The 21,063-nt window shown below is 40.6% G+C and overlaps 1 protein-coding gene across 15 annotated transcripts in view; it reads right to left on the minus strand.

Moving 5' to 3' along the window:
• GPHN (gephyrin) overlaps positions 1-21,063 on the minus strand; it is a 566,991-nt gene that overhangs the window by 404,735 nt on the left and 141,193 nt on the right. For all 15 annotated transcript variants that reach the window (XM_054970790.1, XM_054970786.1, XM_054970784.1 and 12 more), the window contains exon 3: positions 6,316-6,373. In XM_054970790.1, the coding sequence (XP_054826765.1) occupies positions 6,316-6,373 (58 nt within the window). The remainder of the gene's footprint in view (positions 1-6,315; positions 6,374-21,063) is intronic.

The following is a 21,063-nucleotide window of genomic DNA, read 5'->3' on the forward strand; positions in this document are numbered from 1 at the left end:
AAATCTTCTCTTACAAAAGTCACCCATTGATGAGGAACAACAGATGACTTTTCTAGATTGACCTGGAGACCCAACTGATTCAACGTGTTCAGAATGAGAGATATTTGGTGAGAGAGAGAGAGATTTCCTGGACTGGTCCACTTTCGACCAACTGTCAAAATAGGGGAAGATCGTACTTTTTTTTTCTTTGAGATGGCTTACTACCACTGCCATGACCTTTGTGAAGATACAAGGGGCAGAGAGAGCCTGAATTGGTACTTTTTAAAGCTGCACTAGAAATGAAGAAACTTTCTGAACATTTATTTGAACGTGAAATTAGGCACCCCTTAAACCTACAGCAGCGAACCATATATGAAACTTTAACAGGGGCAGAACATCTCTTATAGAAAACATTTGAAACTTTTTAAAAACTATGAACTTGTTCACAGAATGAAGGTCTAAAATAGGATGAGGGCCTCCAGACTTTTTGTCTATAAAGAAGAATGAAAAAAAATGCTGTCTGTACAGGAAGATGGAATTTCCTCTATGGTTACCTTTGACAGTAGAGCCTATACTTATGCTATGAGCAGAGGGGGAGGGGGAGGAGGATTGCTTAGGAGAGGAACAGAAGAAGCATGTGGTTGTTGAGAACTATATCTGTAGTATCTGTTGTAAGAGGGATATAGACAATGGGGAATCCTATGTCTAAGAGGATATGCATAAAGAGGTGTGATGCCAAGTGACCTAGCTGTCACTTTATCAACCTTTATCTTTTTTAGAGCCTCATTAGTAGTGGATGAAAAAAGGTCAGAACATTCAAAAGGAGTCTCCCACTCTCATTTTATGATGAGGGGTAAGCGCTGTACCTCTAAGCCACAGATGTCTTCAAATTACTATGGTCGAGGTTGTCGCTCTGGAGGTACAATCTGAAATACATCAATATGTCTGGCAGTGTTAATCTGTTGTTTGGAGAGCCTTAATACTTCTCCTTGGTGGATTTTAGCAAGCCCTTCCTTGTCATCAGGTATAAGGCTTAGGTAGGGACCTATCTTTCCCACAGGAAAAGTTGATAGCAAGCCATAATCGCCTCGTAATTGCCAATGCAAAAGGCTAAGCATAAACCTTTCTACCTAAAATGTCAAGTTTTCTCCCTTCCTTGTCAAGGGGAGCTGAGTGATCCAAACTTTTTTGAAGGTCTTTCCACTGAATGGATTCTGTTACAATGGAGTTGAACATAAGAACATAAAAGAAGCCATGCTGGATCAGGCCAATGGCCCATCCAGTCCAACACACAGTGGCCAAAAAAACAGGTGTCATCAGGAGGTTTGCCAATGGGGAATGGACACTAGAAGCCCTCCCACTGATTGTCCCCCCAAACACCAAGAATACAGAGCATCACTGCCCTAGACAGAAAGTTACATCTATACCTTGTGGCTAATAGCCACTGATGGACCTCTGCTCCATATGTTTATCCAATCCCCTCTTGAAGCTGTCTATACTTGAAGCTGCCACCACCTCCTGTGGCAGTGAATTCCATGTGTTAATCACTCTTTAGGCGAAGAAGTACTTTCTTTTATCAATTCTTTTTAAAAAATATTTTTATTAATTTTCCATTTTTAAAATATAACAATAAAAACATAACAAATATCAAGTAACAATAAAGAATCTACAATTACAACTTGTAACATTTAAAGCTTTGATAAAACTCCATACATTGGCATTTTGATAAACTACAACTTACATTATGTTGTTTGGCTTCTTAATGAGTTACCATAAGCCTAACATTTCCAAATTGCAAACTGCTTGTTGAGGAAGTTTTGTGACTAAAAATTCATTTCTAGAGAGAAATTCCAAAAAGGGTTCCCATTTAGTGTAAAATTCTGTTGTTCTCATTGGATTTGTTTGAGAGCATATTTTTTCTGTTATTTTTTCCATCATAAATTGGTCCCAAATTTTGTTATACCAGGTGTCAAGATTTGGTAAACTTTGGGATTTCCAATATAAGGCTATTGTAGATTTTGCTGCTACTAAAAAAATAGTTATTAAATTTTTCCTGATTTGTGGTATTGACTGGTCTTTCCAGATATCTAAAAAAATTAATTCTGGTTTTAGGGGAATAGTGTATGCTGTAATAAGGGCTATTTGGTGTAATATTTTTTCCCAGAACTGTAACATGCTTGCATTCCCACCAACAGTGGGCAAAGGAACTTACTTCGCCACACTTTTTCCAACAAAGAGGTGAACTTCTTGAATAAATTTTTGATAGTTTTTGGGGAGTCAGGTACCAATGATTAATAATTTTATAAGTTTGCAGCCTAGTGTTAATATCAATTTTTATCAATTCTAACCTGACTGCTCAGCAATTTCATTGAGTGCCCACGAGTTCTTGTATTGTGAGAAAGGGAGAAAAATACTTCTCTACCTTCTCTATCCCATGCATAATCTTGTAAACCTCCATCATGTCACCCCTCAGTCGTCGTTTCTCCAAGCTAAAGAGCCCCAAACGCTTTAACCTTTCTTCATAGGGGAAGCGTTCCATCCTTTTAATCATTCTAGTTGCCCTTTTCTGCACTTTTTCCAGCACTATAATTGCCTTTGAGTGGAGGTTGAGTGAAAAGGAAACCTGACCCTTCTTGCCTAGAATTGTAAAATCACATCTTCATCGGATCGACCTTGAAACCAACACGGTGATGATATATTGACAGATTTGGGATTTATATTGCAAATGGAAGCCTATGAAGAAGTGATTTTATGAAACAGAATTGAATGAACTTCTGCTGGCAAAGCTCGTAGGCGTTTTTTGCAGCTTCGCAGGCATCTCTGCAATTTGGGGACATTTTACAAAGAAATTGACAACAGATTCTATACTGGTTCATGTGATTTTTGCATCTTCTGTGTTCAAGAGTGACTGTTTTCTCTCCACCAGTTGGACTGTTTTGTAATAACTTTATGAATATTTATTGTGGTATTTATTGGAATATTTATTGAACTATTTATTGATGTACTTATTGAATTATTAAATGCATAGCTATTTGATTGTTTGTATGTGGATTGTCATATTTATTGTTGTATACTCTTTGCACTTTGTTACTTTAAAATACACTGAAATTTATTTATTGACTAGTGTTAACTTTACACTCCAGGAAGTGTTGGTTGTAGTTGGTAGTCCTTGTTTCCAGAGTAGCCCTTGTGGTTTAACTGTCCTTTTACAGGTGCAACTGGCGGGGAAAGCGTGCGAAAAGGCTGGGCAAGTGTCCCATGCTTCTAGGAGCTTTATAATGTTTGTAACTGGCCTGCTCATATGCAGTTCCCATGTGTGCCTGCACAGAAGCCACAATGATGAACAACAAAACTTTAAAAGAAAATACTCCTCAATAACTCACCTGAAGTTTATATCTCATTAAAACACCTGGCAAATAAAATGGCCTTGCAATGCCTCCTAAAAATGTTTAAAGACAGTGCCCACCTCACCTTCTCAGGAAGCCTATTCCACAGAGTGTGAAAGACAGTGGAGAAAGCACTGAAAACTGCAGTTAGTACATGGGGATATATGGGAGAAGATGACCTTTTAGGTATGTGGGTCCTAGGCTGTGGCTTTAAGGCTCATACCTAGAACATTAAATTGGACCCAGAAACAAGTTGGCAGCCAATGTAGCTGTTTTAAGATAAGATAAGATATATTCCTGGCAGCTAGCCCCTGACAATAATTAGACTGCCATGACAGCATCACTCATATGAGCAGGGCCTTCTGCAGGAAAATTTATGGACCAAAGAAATTAAATTTATAGACTGTCAAATGTTAAGAGAGAATTTTTTTCATCCTAAGGATATTGCAAAAATTAATAAGGACTACAGTGGAAAGTGTTGGAAATGTCAATGTACGGACACAACATTTTATCATATATAGTGGACATGCAAGAAGGCGAGAAGATATTGGATAAAAATATATGAAAACATGCAAAAGATATTAAAGTTCTGCTTTGTGTTGAACCCTAAAAATGTTATTAAATATTTTACCAAGTAATGTTATAAAAGTACATGGCGAACTTTTTAAATATATGGTGATGCCGGCGAGAGTATTATATGCAATAAAATGTAAGGTAGAAACTTGTCCAGATGTGACAATGGATGAACAAATTGTATGCATATGTGTTAATGGCTAAATTAACTTCTTATATACATAACAGACCAATTCTAGAATTCCAGAAAAAAATGGAAAGCTTCTCCGACTGTGTAGTGGAAAATTAATGTAGCTGAAAATTAAGAAAAGCTAACAAAAATTGTTAGTAAAACAGACCAATTGTTAAATTAGTAACCTAAAATGTAGACTTTAATATGCTGAATATAATGTTGAATATAAAATGCTGAAGATAAAATGTTGAATATACTGTATTTTAATATAAATAAATATGGTGATGGAGAGGAGAAATATCTTGTAGCTTTTATATTCTATTATATACTCTGTTACTGATCTTTTGTGCACTATTTATTGTTATTCTCTGTTTTAAATTATATATATATATATATATATATATATATATATATATATATATATATATTTTAAACCCTGTAACTTGATCAAAGTAATTATTCATCAGTTTCCTCCTCACCAGCAGCCTGCTACACCACCTGAAATGCTACTGCTGAGGATATGGGAACCTTACAGAGTAGAATGTCATATGGCATTTGGGCTTCAGTGAGAAGGGAGACCCAGCAGGAATAATTCTCCTTCCTTCTCCCATGATAATTCATGAACAGTAGGTAGGTTTGCAGGAGCTGAAGGGAAGGAAAACAATTCCTACCAAGTCCTTCTCACTGCATGGCATCCTAGAGGGTCCCTCAACCACTAGCAGTGGCATTTCACAAGAAGCTGCTGGAGAAAGAGAAAGCAGATGAAAAATTGTTTCTGCCAAGTTGTGATGCTATGCAAATTTGGATCTAATCCAAAGACCAATTATTGTTTAATTAAACATTCAGTCTGCCATCATCCCCACCTGAAGTTGACTCAAACACTTCTGACTTTGCAGATATGCAGCTGAAATAATTACTCAAACTTCTGCATTAAAGGGGATTTCAACAAAGGAGAGGAAAGGACAAAAGCCATTTTTCATTATGTTGTCAATAAATTATACAGATTGAACAAATTGAACCCAAACAAGATGGAAGACATGCTTGTTGAGAAGGCAGAGATCTTGAAGGACATTGTACTCCCCACTTTCGATGGAGTTTGTCTGACCCTTACAGATGGGGTTAAGAGGCTAGGGGTTATATTGGATCCATTGTTACTATTAGAACAACAAGTTAAGGCAGCTGCAAAAAATGCCTTTTACAACCTCACTGTAGCCTGGAAGATGGCGTCTTACCTCAACCTGGCCGACCTGGCCACCTGGATCCATGCTATGACAACATCAAAACTAATTATTGTAATGCACTATACATAGATCTCCCATCCAAATCAACTAGGAGTCTTCAATTGGTGCAAAACGCTGCAGCGCGACTGCTATCAGGAGCAAGCAGGAGCACGAACATCACCTCATTCTGTAATCACTCTATTGTCTACTTATCAGCTACCGTGCTCATTTCAAGGTACTGCTTATCACATACAAAGCTCTTCATGGCCTACCTACGGGACTGCCTCCCGGTATACCTACAGGACTGCCTCCCTCCCTATGTTCCTCCACAGCAGCTTCGCTCATTGGAACACAGTCTTCTGCAGGTGCCATCCTGCACATGGGCGAAATCAATAGCAGCCCATACACGAGCTTTCTCTGTGGTGGTCCCTACCCTGTGGAACGGCCTGCCTGAGGAGGTCAGGAGAGCCCCCACTCTCCTAGCTTTCTGCAAATGATGCAAAACTGAATTATTCAAAAAGGCTTTTGTAATGTAGGGAAGGGCTCTCAGATGCCTTACGTACTACCTGTTGTCTTAAATATATGCTCCTATGAGCTATATGTGCTTCATGTGCTCTAACGTCAGCCCTAGAATTGCTTTATGTTCTGTTTCAACATTTCTTCAACTCCATATTGGATTCTTGCTATGTCTTTGTAAAATTGTGTTTATTTACCCTATAGCATTGTTTATGGAAATGTCCTTGAAACTGACTGTGTAATCTGCCTTGAGTCTCAGCGAGAAAGGCGGACTATAAATGACATAAAAAATAAATACATATATAAATAAATAAATGTCATATTAGCTTCTGAAAGAGGCTCTTCTTAAATTTAGTAGTGAAATTATTGTGTATGCCAGCATGAATAAAAATGAAACTGTTAACAGTGTAGAAGCTTTTCAACAACAAAAATACATTACAGTTTTAAAAGACAACAATTTATACTGTACCTTAATATCGTCTATTTCATCGGGCACTATTTTGTATGCTGATATAGTCCCACCTAACCTGTAATTTGAAGAAGAATACATAGTATTAGCAATAATCCAATACAGGGTAGAAAAAATAATGAAGCAGAACATAATCAATTCTAGGACTAACATTAGAAAACTTGGAGCATTGGTGGTACATAGGAATACATATTTAAAGCAACAGATAATATGTAAAGAAACAGAGGTGAAGTCTATAGTCCCTAACTCATTAGCGAAGAATCTGAGACCCCCTTCCCTACAATACAGCCCTCCCATTTGAGTAAAAAACCTTTTTGAATAGTTCAGTTTTGCATCGTGGTTAATTCCACACAGACCAATCAGCTCCTGGGGAAAAGGAGAGGGGGGAGAAGAGAAGCAGAAGGGGATTATAGCGTTCACACTGACATGAATTGAGCAAGACACAACTCAGCAGCGGCTTCAAAATAAAATAGCTGTATGTCTGCAGGGGGGGAAATTGGGGATACCGCGGACAAAAATCAGTACTGCGTCCCATGATTACCTTGCAAGTGTGAAACTCCTAAAACATGGAAAGCAGAACAGATACTGAAATGCTTTAAAGTCCCAGTACATAAAGGACCAAGAATTACAATGGAAACGCCAAAACATGGATGCAATATTTTATCATATGTGGCAGACATGCAAGAAAGCAAGGAACTATTGAATATATGAAGAAATACAAAAGATTAAGTTTGTGATGAACCCCCAAAATATGTTATTAAATATTTTACCAAATACTATTAGAAAAATACATCGCGAATTATTTACGTGTTAATACAACGGGGTATATCCGGGGGGGGGGGGGTTCCTGCATGTGGATCAGCTGGGCAGAGGGAATGCAGTCGCCTTCTCTCTGCCTAGCTAAGGAGAGATCCATGGCACCCCTCTGCCCATGGATCAGCTGGGCAGAAAGAAGGCAGCAGCCTTCCCTCTACCCAGCTGATCCATGGGCGGCAGCCTTCCCTCTACCCAGCTGAGATGGTCTCCGCTGCCCCCCTTACCCACCTAAGGGAGCGCCATGTTGCCGAAGGGCTGTGCCAATCACCCTTGCGAGCTCCTGCACCTGGCAGTGGCCTGTTCCGGCCCCATTGGAGCTGGATCGGGAGGCTGCAGGACCGGAGCGCCACTGGGGGCCGCAGCAGGCCAGGCCACCATGGGCTACCGCCAGTCTGGCCATCACGAGCTGCAGCTGGCTGAGCCACTGTGGGCTGTGGGGCCTGGCCAGCTCACACTGAAGTGGAGGGCTGGGCAGCCCTGCACTGCAGTGGGCTGCCAGGCAGCAGCGGGCTGCTAGGTTGGGCTTTCTCCCTGCCCAGCTTAGTGTCAGGCCGTGGGGCTCAGCTGCTGCCTCCTCTCGCCTGCCAATCAGCTGGGCAGGGAGAAAGTAGCATTTGCCCACCTTCTCTTTGCCCAGATGAGAAACCCCGAGGCAGCAGGAAGGCCCAGCACCACAGCACCCGACCTTCCCACAGCCGTGTGGTGAGGAGGCAAATGGTTTAGCCCTACTCACTTCTTATCCTCACGTTCTGTGTTCTATGCATGTGCGAGGATAAGAAGTGAATCGTCAGAAACACGGTTTGCCTTTTATACAGTAGGATACAGTGACCATGGCATGAGTAGGATTTACTAACACCACAAGGAAGGCTCCCCTGACTATAGCAATGCAAAAATCCAAAGAAGAACAATCAGGAATAAATGAACCTCTATGAAAATGTTAATCAATATTTACTTGTAAAGTGACTATGTGCTCATGCAAAGTGCCAAGACAATATAATTACAATATCAATTCACAGAAAATTCATAGAAAAATAAACCTATATACAAAACTGTAAAGCATCCATTCATAAATACATATACAATGATAAATAACCATGAAAACACATAACAAACACTTCCACCCGACTGGCAGCATATAAATCTTAAAAAATGCTGTCTCTTTAAATCTCTCAAGACCAAGTCGAGGAATGAAGCTCCACTGAAGACATGAAAAAGCAGGTGAGAAAGACTATGCATGTGGATAAAGTTCCCAGTATGCTTTTTGCATTTCCAACAACTATCAGACATGTTCTTATACATTTTGGCTAATCTATCTGGTGTTAAATACCATCTATAAAACATCATATACAGGTCCTCTTTAAAAGTGACTGATTTGGTTATTTTGATATCCACTCTCCACAATTTACTCCATTGTGCTAAGTCAATATTATAACCTGTTCGCCGTTCGTTGCCATCCATGAACAACGAACAACGAACATGGATGAACATGAACTGTTCCCGTATATGTTCGTTGTTCGTGGGGGCCAGAACCACCCCCAACCACCCCACTTAGCCCCCTTCCCCTCAAACACACTTACCTGGCCTTTTAAAGATCCCTTTAAACTATCAGCTGATAGTTTAAAGGGCCCTGTCCTGGCAAAAACAGCAGTATCTGCTGGCAGTTACTTTGAGGGGTTACCAACTGACCTTCCCAAAGTCCAATATCCACCAAATTTGCAGGGGACATAGTCCTCCCTGTCCTCTGCAGACCCCCCAAGTTTCAAAGATATTGCACCCCGGGAAAGGCATGATCCACGGGTCTCCCAGTTGGCTGTCATTTTCTCTTCACAGTGGCAAAAATGGGACTCTCTGCTGGAAGTTCTTTGAAGGGTTAAAGCCAGAAGGAAAGGCAGAAGGAGTTCAGACAGAGTTCAGTCCCTGCCTCCAGTTGCCAAGGGGATTGATTGCAGGTGCCAGACTGTCTGGCTTGGTGAACGGCTGCCGAAGGCAACGAACGAGGCTCGCAACGACCATCTGTTTGTTTAGGATGGGGCATCACGAACAGCTTGTTTGCGAACAGCAGATTGGGCTGTGCGTGGTTTTTTTCTGTTCATAATGCTGTTCATGCCCATGTCTAATTAAAAATACATACATTTTCTTAATCAACTTTTCATTAGAAGTACATAACAGTTTTTCAAAGGTAGTTTGTTCTAAATAAAAGCCACCAGATTTTCTGTCTTTAAGATATCTAGATTCAATTTGAGCTCTTGATCACCTGTCTAGATTAATACCATGTCTCAACAGTTCTTCCTTCATTTTTAAAGATCCTTTATCATCTAAAAGGTCTTTATATCTATAAATTTTATCTACTGAGAATATGTTTGGTTGTGAAAAGGCTTCAAGCGGTGAGGCCCATTGTGGCTTTTTCAAATATATTAATGGTAAAATTATTTCCCATACTGTTAAGAGAAACTTTCTTATCAAATGATTTTTAAAATATATGTGTCCAGTCACTTTCCCGTTCCATACAAAGGCATGCCAACCTAACTTTAAATCATGTCCTTCAAGGGACATGAGTCTTTGGTTTTCAAGTAGGATTCACTCCCTCATCCAAACCAAACAGCGTGCTCTATAATACGTTTTCCAGTCCGGCAGAGCAAATCCAACGTTTTCTTTAAAATCTTGCAGTGCTTTCAACTTAATTCTTGGCTTTTCCCCTTGCCAGATAAATTTAGATATTGTTTTATTTAACTCATCAAAAAAGGATTGATTAAAGCATATAGGAATAGTCTGATATAGAAAAATAATTTGGGGCAGTATATTCATTTTAATAGCCGCAATCCTTCCCATCAACGATAGCTGAAGGCCTCCCCTACTCTCTAGATCTTTCTTAATCTCTTGGAGCAATTTAAAGTAGTTATCTTTCATCAAAGAACTACACTTTGGGGTTAGATATACCCCCAAATATTTTACTCTCTTCTCTAATTGGAATCCTGTTAAATTGATCAATTCCATTTTTGGGGTTGCTGTCCTATTCTTTTGTCTTCTGATAATTTACTTTCATCCCAGCCATAGATCCGTATTCTTCAATGCAATACATAAGTTGCTCTATTGAATCTAAAGGATCTTCTAAAATAAAAGTATATCATCAGCAAACGCTTATAGCTTATACTTGTGACTCTTCTTAATTGAGGCACCTTTGATTATGGGATCTTTTCTAATGGCTCTTGTCAGTACTTCCGAAGTTAAAATAAATAGCAATGACAAAAGGCGACAACCCTGTCTTGTACCTTTTTCTATCAAAATGGTGTCTGTCAAATCATCATTAACAACTATCTTTGCTTTCTGCTTATTATATATATATATTCAATTGCTCCGTCCCTCCCAAATTCCATTTCTTTCATCTGTTCCATAAAAAATTGCCAGCTAACGTTATCAAAGGCTTTTTCAGCATCCAAGAACACCATGGCCATAGGTTTTGCAGAGTGTGCTGCATAATATTCTAGTAAGTTTAAAACCGTTCTAATATTATTCCTCAATTGTCTTTTAGGAAGAAATCCAGTTTGATCTTGATGTATTATATCTGATAATACTTTTTTCAATCTAATGGCTAAAATAGAAGCAAATATTTTACAATCACAATTAAGTAAGGATATAGGCTGGTAATTTTTAATTTCCTTTGAATCAGTTCCTTCTTTATGGATCAATGAAATAGTGGGGCCTCCATCCAAGATTCAGGTAAAACCGCTTCTTCTAGCACTGTAGTAATCATTTTCTTGTAAGGTAAAAGGATAACATCTTCTAAAGCTTTGTAATATTCTGTTGGTAGGCCATCAGGACCAGGAGCTTTCCCAATATTTTGCTTTTGTATGGCTTCCGTTATTTCCATCACCGTTATGGGATCATTAAGGCATCTCTTGCTTTCTTCGGACAGCTTGGGAAGATCTTGCTTTCGTAAATATTATTTTTGATCTTCCCTTGACATTTATACTTTCCCATATAGTTGCTTATAAAAAGATTCCACAATTTTAATTCTTCCTTTTGCGTCTTCTCTCTCTTAGCATCATCGTACAGATAATGTTTCAGTCTCTTTTCTCTTCCCTTTCTAAGTTTATAGGCTAACCACCGCCCTGATTTATTTGCATGTTCAAAGTAATTTTGTTTGGCAAATTTGACATTTTTATCCATTTCTTCCGATAATAACAAATTAATTTGATTTTGAAGAATCTTGATATTATGTTTTAAGTTCTCATTTGAGGGATCCATTTTCAAACCCTTCTCATTCTTCTCCAAAGCATCCAATATCTCTTGATAATTTTATTTTATTTATTTTTATTTATTCAATTTATATACCGCCCATCCCCAGGGGCTCTGGGCGGTGAACAGTTAAAATTGATAAAAACAAAAACTAAAATCAATATACAAATAATAAAACAAATTAACAAGGTGCAGTGGTGGGGAGAACCTTCCCCACCCCAAGGTGGGAGGCCGACATGGCACCGCCCCCTTCAATCACCAAACGCCTGGCGGAACAGCTCTGTCTTACAGGCCCGGCGGAACGATAATATGTCCCGCTGGGCCCGGGTTTCCATTGACAGAGCATTCCACCAGGCTGGGGCCAGGACTGAAAAGGCCCTGGCCCTGGTTGAAGCGAGGCGGGCTTCCTTAGGGCCGGGGACCACAAGTAAATATTTATTCGCTGATCGGAGCGATCTCCGGGGAACGTACAGGGAGAGGCGGTCCCGAAGATATGCCGGTCCCAACCCACTCAGGGCTTTAAAGGTAAGAACCAACACGTTGAACCTGATTCGGAATTCAACTGGAAGCCAGTGCAGCTGGCGCAGGACAGGTGTGATGTGTGACTGGTAAGGTATACCAGTCAGGACCCGTGCCGCCGCATTCTGGACCAGTTGTAGTTTCCGGATCAGGCCCAGGGGTAGCCCAGCGTAGAGTGAGTTACAGTAATCTAGCCTGGAGGTGACCGTTGCATGGATCACTGTAGCAAGGTCCTGGGGCGTCAGGTAGGGGGCAAGTTGCCTGATCTGACGAAGATGGAAAAATGCAGACTTGGCAACCGCCGTGACCTGGGCCTCCATCGATAGGGAGGCATCCAGGAACACACCCAGACTCTTTACCACTGGCAAAGTTGCCAGTGGTGTCCCATCCAGGGCAGGGAGCTGGATCCCAACATCTGGCAGCCCCCGTACCAGCTGCAGGACCTCCGTCTTCACTGGGTTCAATTTCAGCCTGCTCTGTTTCAACCATGCCGTCACAGCCTCCAAAGCTCTGGCCAGATTGTCTGGGGCCGTGTCTGGCCGGCCGTCCATCAACAGAAAAAGTTGGGTGTCATCCGCGTATTGATGACAACCCAGCCCAAACCTCCGCACCAACTGGGCGAGGGGGCGCATATAGATGTTAAATAACATCGGGGAGAGTATTGCCCCTTGGGGAACCCCGCACACCAAAGGGTGACGGGGCGATAGATCTCCCCCGAGCGCCACCCTCTGTCCCCGACCCTGGAGAAAGGAGACCAGCCACTGTAAGACTGTCCCCCTAATCCCCACGTCGGCAAGGCGGCTGGCCAACAAATCATAGTCAACCATGTCAAACGCTGCTGTGAGATCAAGTAGCACAAGCAGCGCTGACCCGCCTCGATCCAGATGCCTGCGAAGGTCGTCTGTGAGGGCAACCAAGGCTGTCTCCGTCCCATGGCCAGGACGGAAGCCAGACTGGAATGGGTCCAGGACTAGAGCATCATTCAGGAATTCCTGCAGTTGTACCGCCACCGCCCGCTCAATCACCTTGCCCAGGAACGGGAGGTTCGACACTGGGCGGTAACTGGACGGTAATGTTGCCTCTTCTCTCATCTCCGTTCGGCCGCAAATCTTATTGCCAATCCTCTAAAATAAGCTTTACTCACATCCCAAACAATTCTCATAGGTGTTTCAGAGTTTAAATTTTACTGAAAATGTTTCATTTCCTTCTGTACATCCTGCAAAAATTGCCTATTCTTCAACAGTTGAACACTTAATCTCCATCTAAATTTCTTTGGGGTATCAGTTATTTTTAGCAACAGAGGATTGTGATCTGCATATGTCCTAGGAAGAATATCAACATCTTTAATTTCCTGTAAAAAGCTTGCTGAAATTCAACACATATCCATTCTAGACCAGGACTTATGACTCTCAGAATAAAATGTCTAATCTCTTCCCATGGGGTTTCTCACTCTCCAAGCGTCAACCAATTTGTATTCTTTAGCAAGTTTAAGGAAAGATCTTGGGAGGAGGCCTTTGGTATTTTTAATTTTTTTACTAGTTTTCCTGTCTAAGTCTTGGTCGAATACAGCATTAAAGTCTCCCAGCAGACATATATCAGTATAGTCACATCTTGCTAAAATCTCATTTAAACGGTTATAGAATTTTTCTTGGTGATAATTTGGTGCATATATCATTACTAACAAAATCTTCTTTTCCCCAATAGCACTTTCAAGGATCTACCATCTTCAGCCGAAGAAACCAAATTAGTATTGTCGAAGGCTTTCACGGCCAGAGAACGATGGTTGTTGTGGGTTTTCCGGGCTGTATTGCTGTGGTCTTGGCATTGTAGTTCCTGACGTTTCGCCAGCAGCTGTGGCTGGCATCTTCAGAGGTGTAGCACCAAAAGACAGAGATCTCTCAGTGTCAGGGACACTCAGTGTCAGGGACACTGAGAGATCTCTGTCTTTTGGTGCTACACCTCTGAAGATGCCAGCCACAGCTGCTGGCGAAACGTCAGGAACTACAATGCCAAGACCACGGCAATACAGCCCGGAAAACCCACAACAACCAAACCAAATTAGGTTTTGATTCTTCTTTTATATATACTACTATTATGCCTCTTTTTTTTTACTGAATCTAATCTCCTTCATCTTAATTTTGAATGCTTTGTCACATGTTGTTCTTAAAATATGATCTCTGACTGTACACTGTACACTGTAAATGTAACATGAACTTCCCTTGGTAAATTGGGGTTTTTTTGGGTCATATATTGAATTAACTGTATATATCAAATCAATTTCTCTCACAATCTCATCGACTTTCTCTTCCAAGAATTCTGCCAAAGCTTCTGCCATCACAGCAGTCAGATCTCCTTTTTGTTCCGTAACATTTTGAAATCTCAGCATATATGCAGCCCTTTCCATTTCAAGTTCCATCAAGGAATTCCAAGCAGTTTTTGTTGGGTATTCATTGTATCTAGTCTTTGTGTTGCTGTTTCAGCTTTTGTAATCACTGTTTTAATTTGTTTAGCCATATCACATGCTTATTTTCAGCTAGCTGAACTTGAAAAGCATTCATTTTTCCTTTCAGTTCCAAAACTTCTATATTCAAATTCTTAATTTGGTCTGATACCTGTGTTAATACATTCTGTCTTTGGCCCATACCTGTCTGGAACATCGATTGCAAGTTATTCTGTAATTCTGTTAATGTTTCTTGGCATTATTTGTCACTGATTTTGATTGTGTTGGAGATGGGGCGGCTGAAGAGGGTGGAGTCTGTTTTTCCCTAATTTATTCATTATCTCAAAATACAGTCAAATAGAGTAACCCAGTAATTATTCAAAGCAAACTCTTAGTTACTATTTCAATATTCAATCAGATATTACATATATCTCATCAATTGAAAAGCCAACACCTTATATAATGAGAACACACAAATCTGCTTTCCCGCTTTTTTAAAGTCTATGTACTTTCACCAATGTCCAGTAGATGGACATTGGTGAAAGTTAACACGGCATGGTTAACTGAAATAGACATTCCCATCATTTTCTTTAAAGGCAAGACAAATCATTCTTCACCATTCTGTTATCATACGATATTAATGACAATGACAAAACAAAGAAAAAAGAGGTCCTTATTGGTACAAGGGCATCTATGTTTTGTCATTGTCATTGATATTGTGCATCTTATACCTGCATCTTTCAAGACATGATGGAGGTTAAATGAACAAGCTTTGATAAATTTTGCTGGCTATCTTCGAAAATTATCCTGCCTTGTAATGGGAATATGGATTAGAGCACATTATACCTTAGTGATACATCTATATTCAAGTGAAATCTGTATGAACACATATTAAGTTTAAGCTAACAGATCACGAGAGAAGTATGAACAGTATATGTCAGTATATATTCCACAGCTGAACACTGTATACAACAGAAAGTTAACCTAGATACCTTATACTTATGAAACAGTTAATTAGTTATAAGCATAAGAGTTGCAGATATATTAGGTTTGGGGGTGGGATTTTTTAAGAAAAAATTCAAGAAAGGGGTACCATTTCTCATTTAATCCAGTTGTTTTAGGATAAATCTCAGATTGTAGAAGACTCCCTCCTTTTCTGCCCTGGTACATTCTCCAGTCCTGTCTTTGTGCATTTCTGACATCATGGTATGTTGTTTGTATTAAGTTCTTAGATATGTTGTAATTCATATGAAATGTCAATATATGTTGTAAATCTTAAAATCAGCAATAAAATTTGAAAACTTGAAAACTTGAAAAAAAATTGAAGCTTAATTGTGACCAAATGGATGTGCTGCTGGTGAGTAGAAAGTCTGGTCTAGAACTTAAGGAATCACCTCTTCCAGAAGGCGATACACTCCTCTTGAAGGAAAAAGCCTGTAGTTTGGGGGTGCTCTTGGACCCAGGCCTACTGTTGGATAAAGCAGGTGACAGCTGTGGTCAGGAGTTCTTGTTACCATTTTCAACTGGTTAGCTAGCTGCAGCCTTTCCTGGGCAGAAAGGATCTGTTGCTGTAGTGTACACATTGATTACATGTAGATTACTGCAGCGCAGTACATGGGGCTACACTTGAAAGTTGTCTGGAAACTTCAACTCGTGCAGAAGGCTGCAGTCAAGATATTGAGTGGAGTGTGTCATAGGGCCTATATCACTCCAGTTTTGGCCCTTCTACACTGGCTCTCAATTAATTTCCATGCACCATCATCATTTTTATTACTGTACCAAGACCAATATACAAAAATTATGTTACCAAACCACTTATCAATAAAAAGAAAAACCATCAGTTTTTAAAAAACTTTTTAAATACATTTCACGCCGTTTAAAAATTAATGTACAGAATCTGGCTACTTGTTTTTAATTTGTTATCTGCTTTGGTGGCATTGATGAGAGCAGAAAGGAGAAGTATAAAGAAAGAGAGGAAGGGGAGCCTTCAACTGAAGAAGATGCATTTTTTGAATTTGGGGGATAAAATAAGACTGGAGTACTTCAAGTCATTATACACAATTCTGTGTTTATTAAATTTCCATAAATTGAGCTATCAATCATTAAAATCTTAATAAATGACTCCGCTGGATTCTATCAGACCTAAAAATAACTGCATCTAGCATTGCTGTTGACATTCCAAGAAATACTCATATGCCACTTAATTATCATGAACCTTTTCACAGACAGATCATGTTGTAGATGGCAGTCATTCACTGCCATCTACAAAGTGCTTGCTTCCTAAAGCAGATTCTACTCACATTTTTTTCTAAATCTACCTGTTTCATGCCAAACTATTTCTATAGATGAGCTGGTGGTACCAAATCATTTCTGAGGTTACCAATCTAAAAGTAAAATTTGAGACCAGTAGCACCTTAAAGACCAACAAGATTTCCAGGATATAAGGAGTGTTAAACTCCATCTGTATTTTGAATCTGTTAATGAATTCAGAACAGTAGACACTCCCCCCCACCCCGGCTGAATACGGACATAGGATTCTTATCTCACTACAGGTGCTTATTTTCTGCATTTCATACCGAAGCATTTCTCCCCTGCTCTAAAAAAGCTAATTATATTTTGCATTGTACCTTTGCATCCTGCCTCCCTTCTTAGCAACATCCTTCCCATCAATTGGTATACAAACATTTTCATTTTGCCATGTAAGGCATTATGGTTATCATCTGGGAGTTGAGCAAAACTTAATAACAAACAAACTGAAAATATAGCTACATATGAATCCCCCACAGTTGGCAGTGTTCCTACCTACATTACACTATGTTTGCACTAGTGTTTGCACTAGTGTTTGCACTATCATCCCTTTGGAGTGACTTATCCTGAACCAGAAGCTCCCCAGCTTCCATCAACTTTATCCCCATTGGATTAATTTAAAGGCTGTTCTGCCATATTTTTTATATTAAGTGCCAGCACTACAGTTCCCTTTGGTATAAGTGAAACATATACAGCTTTGGAATGTCACAGAAAGTTTCCAGTGCCTAAATCTAAAGCCTTTCACCTGGCACCACTCTCTCATCCATGCATTGAGACTCCTTATCTGTGTCTGTCTAGCTCAGGGGTGGCCAAATGGCGGCTCGCGAGCTGCATGTGGCTCTTTGAGGTACTTGGCGGCTCCTGGAGGTTTGCAAGCCCCCTCCCCACCGCAGGCAGGCCAGCCACTCTCCCAAGCATCAGGAAGGCTCAGGATTTCCTGCTTGCCATCTGCACAGCTGCCTCCAGCTAGGCTGGCGTCAAGGTGACCCTCACAGAAGGTGCCTCTGCCTTGCTTGCCCTTCTCGTCTTGCCTCTCACTTGGAGCAGCGCCTGCGTGATGGGGAGTAGGAGTGGCTGCAAAAAGCCCAGGAAGAGCACTTGGGAGGAAGGGAAGGGGACTGGAAGTGGCGAGGAACCATGCTGCTGCCTTTCTCTGCAGACAAGTCAGAGGGTCCTGGCTAGGCTGGCATCAAGGTAACCCTTGCAGAAGGTGCTGCTGCCGCCTCATCCTCATCTCGCCTTCCACTTGGAGCAGCGCCTGCGGGATGACGGGAGGGAGTGACCACAGAAGCCTGGGAAGAGCACTTGGGAGGAAAGGAAAGGGGATTGGAAGCGGTGAGGAACTGCACCACTGCCTCCCTCTGCAGACAAGTTGGAGGGTCCCGGCCAGGCTGGCGTCAAGGTAACCCTCACAGAAGGCGCTGCCGCCACCTCACCCTTGCCTTGCCTCACCTCCCACTTGGAGCAGCGCCTGCTGGATGGGGGGAGGAGGGTCAATGGCCACAAAAAGCCCCAGAAGAGCACTTGGGAGGAAAGAATTGACTTCAGTAGGACTTACTTCTGAGTCTGTGTAGGACTGTGTAGGACCGGCACTGCCAGCATATGAAGGACACCCAGTTCCAAAAGCACACATTTCTTACATACCCATAATGTAGTTCTCATATCTCCCTTTCTTCATATTTACATTTTAGACTTCACAAGAATCAGAGTACTGTGAAAGCTCAGTTAAGTATCTGAAAATTTTGTGAAGGAAGATGGCATCATCACATTGTAGAAAACGAAAGTATGAAGATGAAGGCAGAAGTTTTAGGCCAGAATGGGAGGAAGAGTTTGCATTCACTGATAAGGGAGGTAAACCTTTGTGTCTTATCTGTAATCTGAAAGTCAGTCATTACAAAGTCAGTAATTTGAAATGCCACTATGAAACAAATCACAAAACCTTTTCATCTGATTATCCACCTAAATCAGAAGCACGGAAAAACAAGTTAACTGCATTAAAAGCATCACGAAATAGGCAGCAGACACTGTTGACAACATTCAGTAAGGAAGCTGATACTGTGACTGAAGCTAGTTTTGTCATATCATGGAATATAGCTTGTGCTAAATGCCCATATTCTGATGGTGAATTTATTAAGAAGAATTTAGCTGAAGTTGCTGCAGTGTTAGATCCAAATAACACCAAATTTCAGCGACTAATAGCACAAACACCAGCTTCACATCACACTACTGAGAGGCGAATCTCCCAGATCAGTGCTGATGTTGCAGGCAAAATGCAAAATGATTTAAAGGATTCCCTTGCATTCAGCTTAGCTCTTGATGAATCTACAGACATACAAGACAACCCACAGCTGGCGGTATTTGTGTTATGCTTCCTCTGATTTAACTGTAAAAGAAAAAATGTTGGACTCAGTCGCACTAAATGAAACAACTCGTCTTGTTGACTTTAAAAATGCGCTTGATAGAGCCTTAACAAGTGCTGAAATTCCACTGGATAAACTCATCAGTGTGGCAACAGATGGAGCACCAGCAATGGTGGGGGGAAATGCAGGATTAATTGCACTTATGAAAAGTGATCCTAGTTTTCCAGAGTTTCTCCCTGTTCATTGCATTATTCATCGTGAACACCTGGCAGCCCGGTATTTCAAGTATGAAGATGTAATGAAATCTGTTCTGGAAATTGTCAACTTCATACGCTCAAATGGGAAGACCCACCGACAGTTCAAGAATTTTATTGAAGAACTGGATCTTGAAGATAAACCCAGCGATGTCTCCTTCTACTGCAATGTGAGGTGGCTGTCAACCAGCAATGTCTTAAGTAGGTTTATGGATCTGTTGGAGCTTATTATTACTTTTCTTGAAGAAAAAAACAGATTCTATCCTCAACTGAAAAATGACGAGTAGATGCAAGATCTAATGTTCCTCACTGATATAATGAATCATCTACAGATTCTCAACTTGGCACTCCAGGGGAGGGATAAAATTGTTTCTGATTTTACTCAGACAATTTTCAGTTTTCAGAGTAAATTAAGAGTTTTTAAAAGAGACATATTGTCAAGAAACTTCATTCACTTTCCCAATCTGAAAAGGAGAGTCGACACATTCCCTAATATTGAAATAAAAGACTACAAATTGGAAGAATACAAAGATAAATTACAAGGACTACTTGATAGTTTCCAAGAAAGGTTTGAAGATCTGCAAAATCTGAAACCCTGCTTCACCTTTCTTGTAAATCCATTCATAGTTGATGTAATCAAAGATGGCTCTCCAATTCCCAAACCCTTGGTTACAGAATCATCTGCTGTGGAAATGGAACTAGTTGAATTACAGGAGGACCTGGGTCTGAAGACAATCCATAAATCCCAGTCTACAGTTGAGTTCTGGAGGCAAGTTCCAGAAATAAAATATCCTGAACTGAAGAAAACCAGCGCACGGCTCATCTCAATTTTCAGTACAACATACTGCTGTGAATCATTGTATTCCGTAATGAAGTTTGTGAAGTTGAAGCATCGTGCAATCCTGACAAATCAACATCTGACGGAGCTGATTCATACAGCTCTGACAAGATATCAGCCAGATTTTTGACGACTCGCAGCCAAGACAGAGACTCACAAGATTTCTACTAGCAGTAAATAGCCAGTATCTCAAATTTAATTGGTTTACATATTTTTGTCCATGTTTTAAGTAAGTACTAGAATAGCTATCAATAGCAATATCTGTTTTTACCACTTTTGTTTTCATTTTTGGTAGTAAAATGCAAGTTTGCATATTTTCAACAAAAACAGTGGCATTGCCAGGACTGACTTGGAAAAGACCTGAGGACTTTGGGGCTGGAGCTAGGAGGCTTTGGGGGGGGGGGTGCCTAGCAAGGATGTGACATCACCTTTGTGATGTCACTTCCAGGTCAAAGGTCATCTGATGGCATTCCCTAAGCTCTACCCCTTCCGATGATGTCACTTCCAGCACACTGTGCCAAAACCCCACCCCTTCCTGTGATGTCACTTTCAAGGCACTTCCTCAAACCTGCCTCTTCCTCTGAAGTCACTTCAATGTATCATGTCTGGCAGCTCTCTAACATCTGACATTTATTCTATGTGGCTCTTACATTAAGCAAGTTTGGCCACCCCTGGTCTAGCTGGTCCTGTGCATGGATCTGGTAGCAATTCTGAGAATGCTACCTTTGCCAAAGAATATGATTATAAAAGTTATAGATGACACATTTCATGTAGTAGACATTTAAAATTTTCCCAACATGTCCCCCCTACCCCCCGCAAATGGAAGAAGAGTTTTCCATTACCTCAAAATTTCCAGAAAGTTTTTATCTCTAGTTGAATGCCATTTGGAGTGGTTGATTAAGAAAACTGCTCATGACGATGACAACAACAACAGTTTGTATTGGGAGGCAAACTATGATGTGGAAGTAGGTGGCCTAT

Source organism: Eublepharis macularius, chromosome 2 (genome assembly GCF_028583425.1).
Source record: "Eublepharis macularius isolate TG4126 chromosome 2, MPM_Emac_v1.0, whole genome shotgun sequence".
Taxonomy (NCBI): domain Eukaryota; kingdom Metazoa; phylum Chordata; class Lepidosauria; order Squamata; family Eublepharidae; genus Eublepharis; species Eublepharis macularius.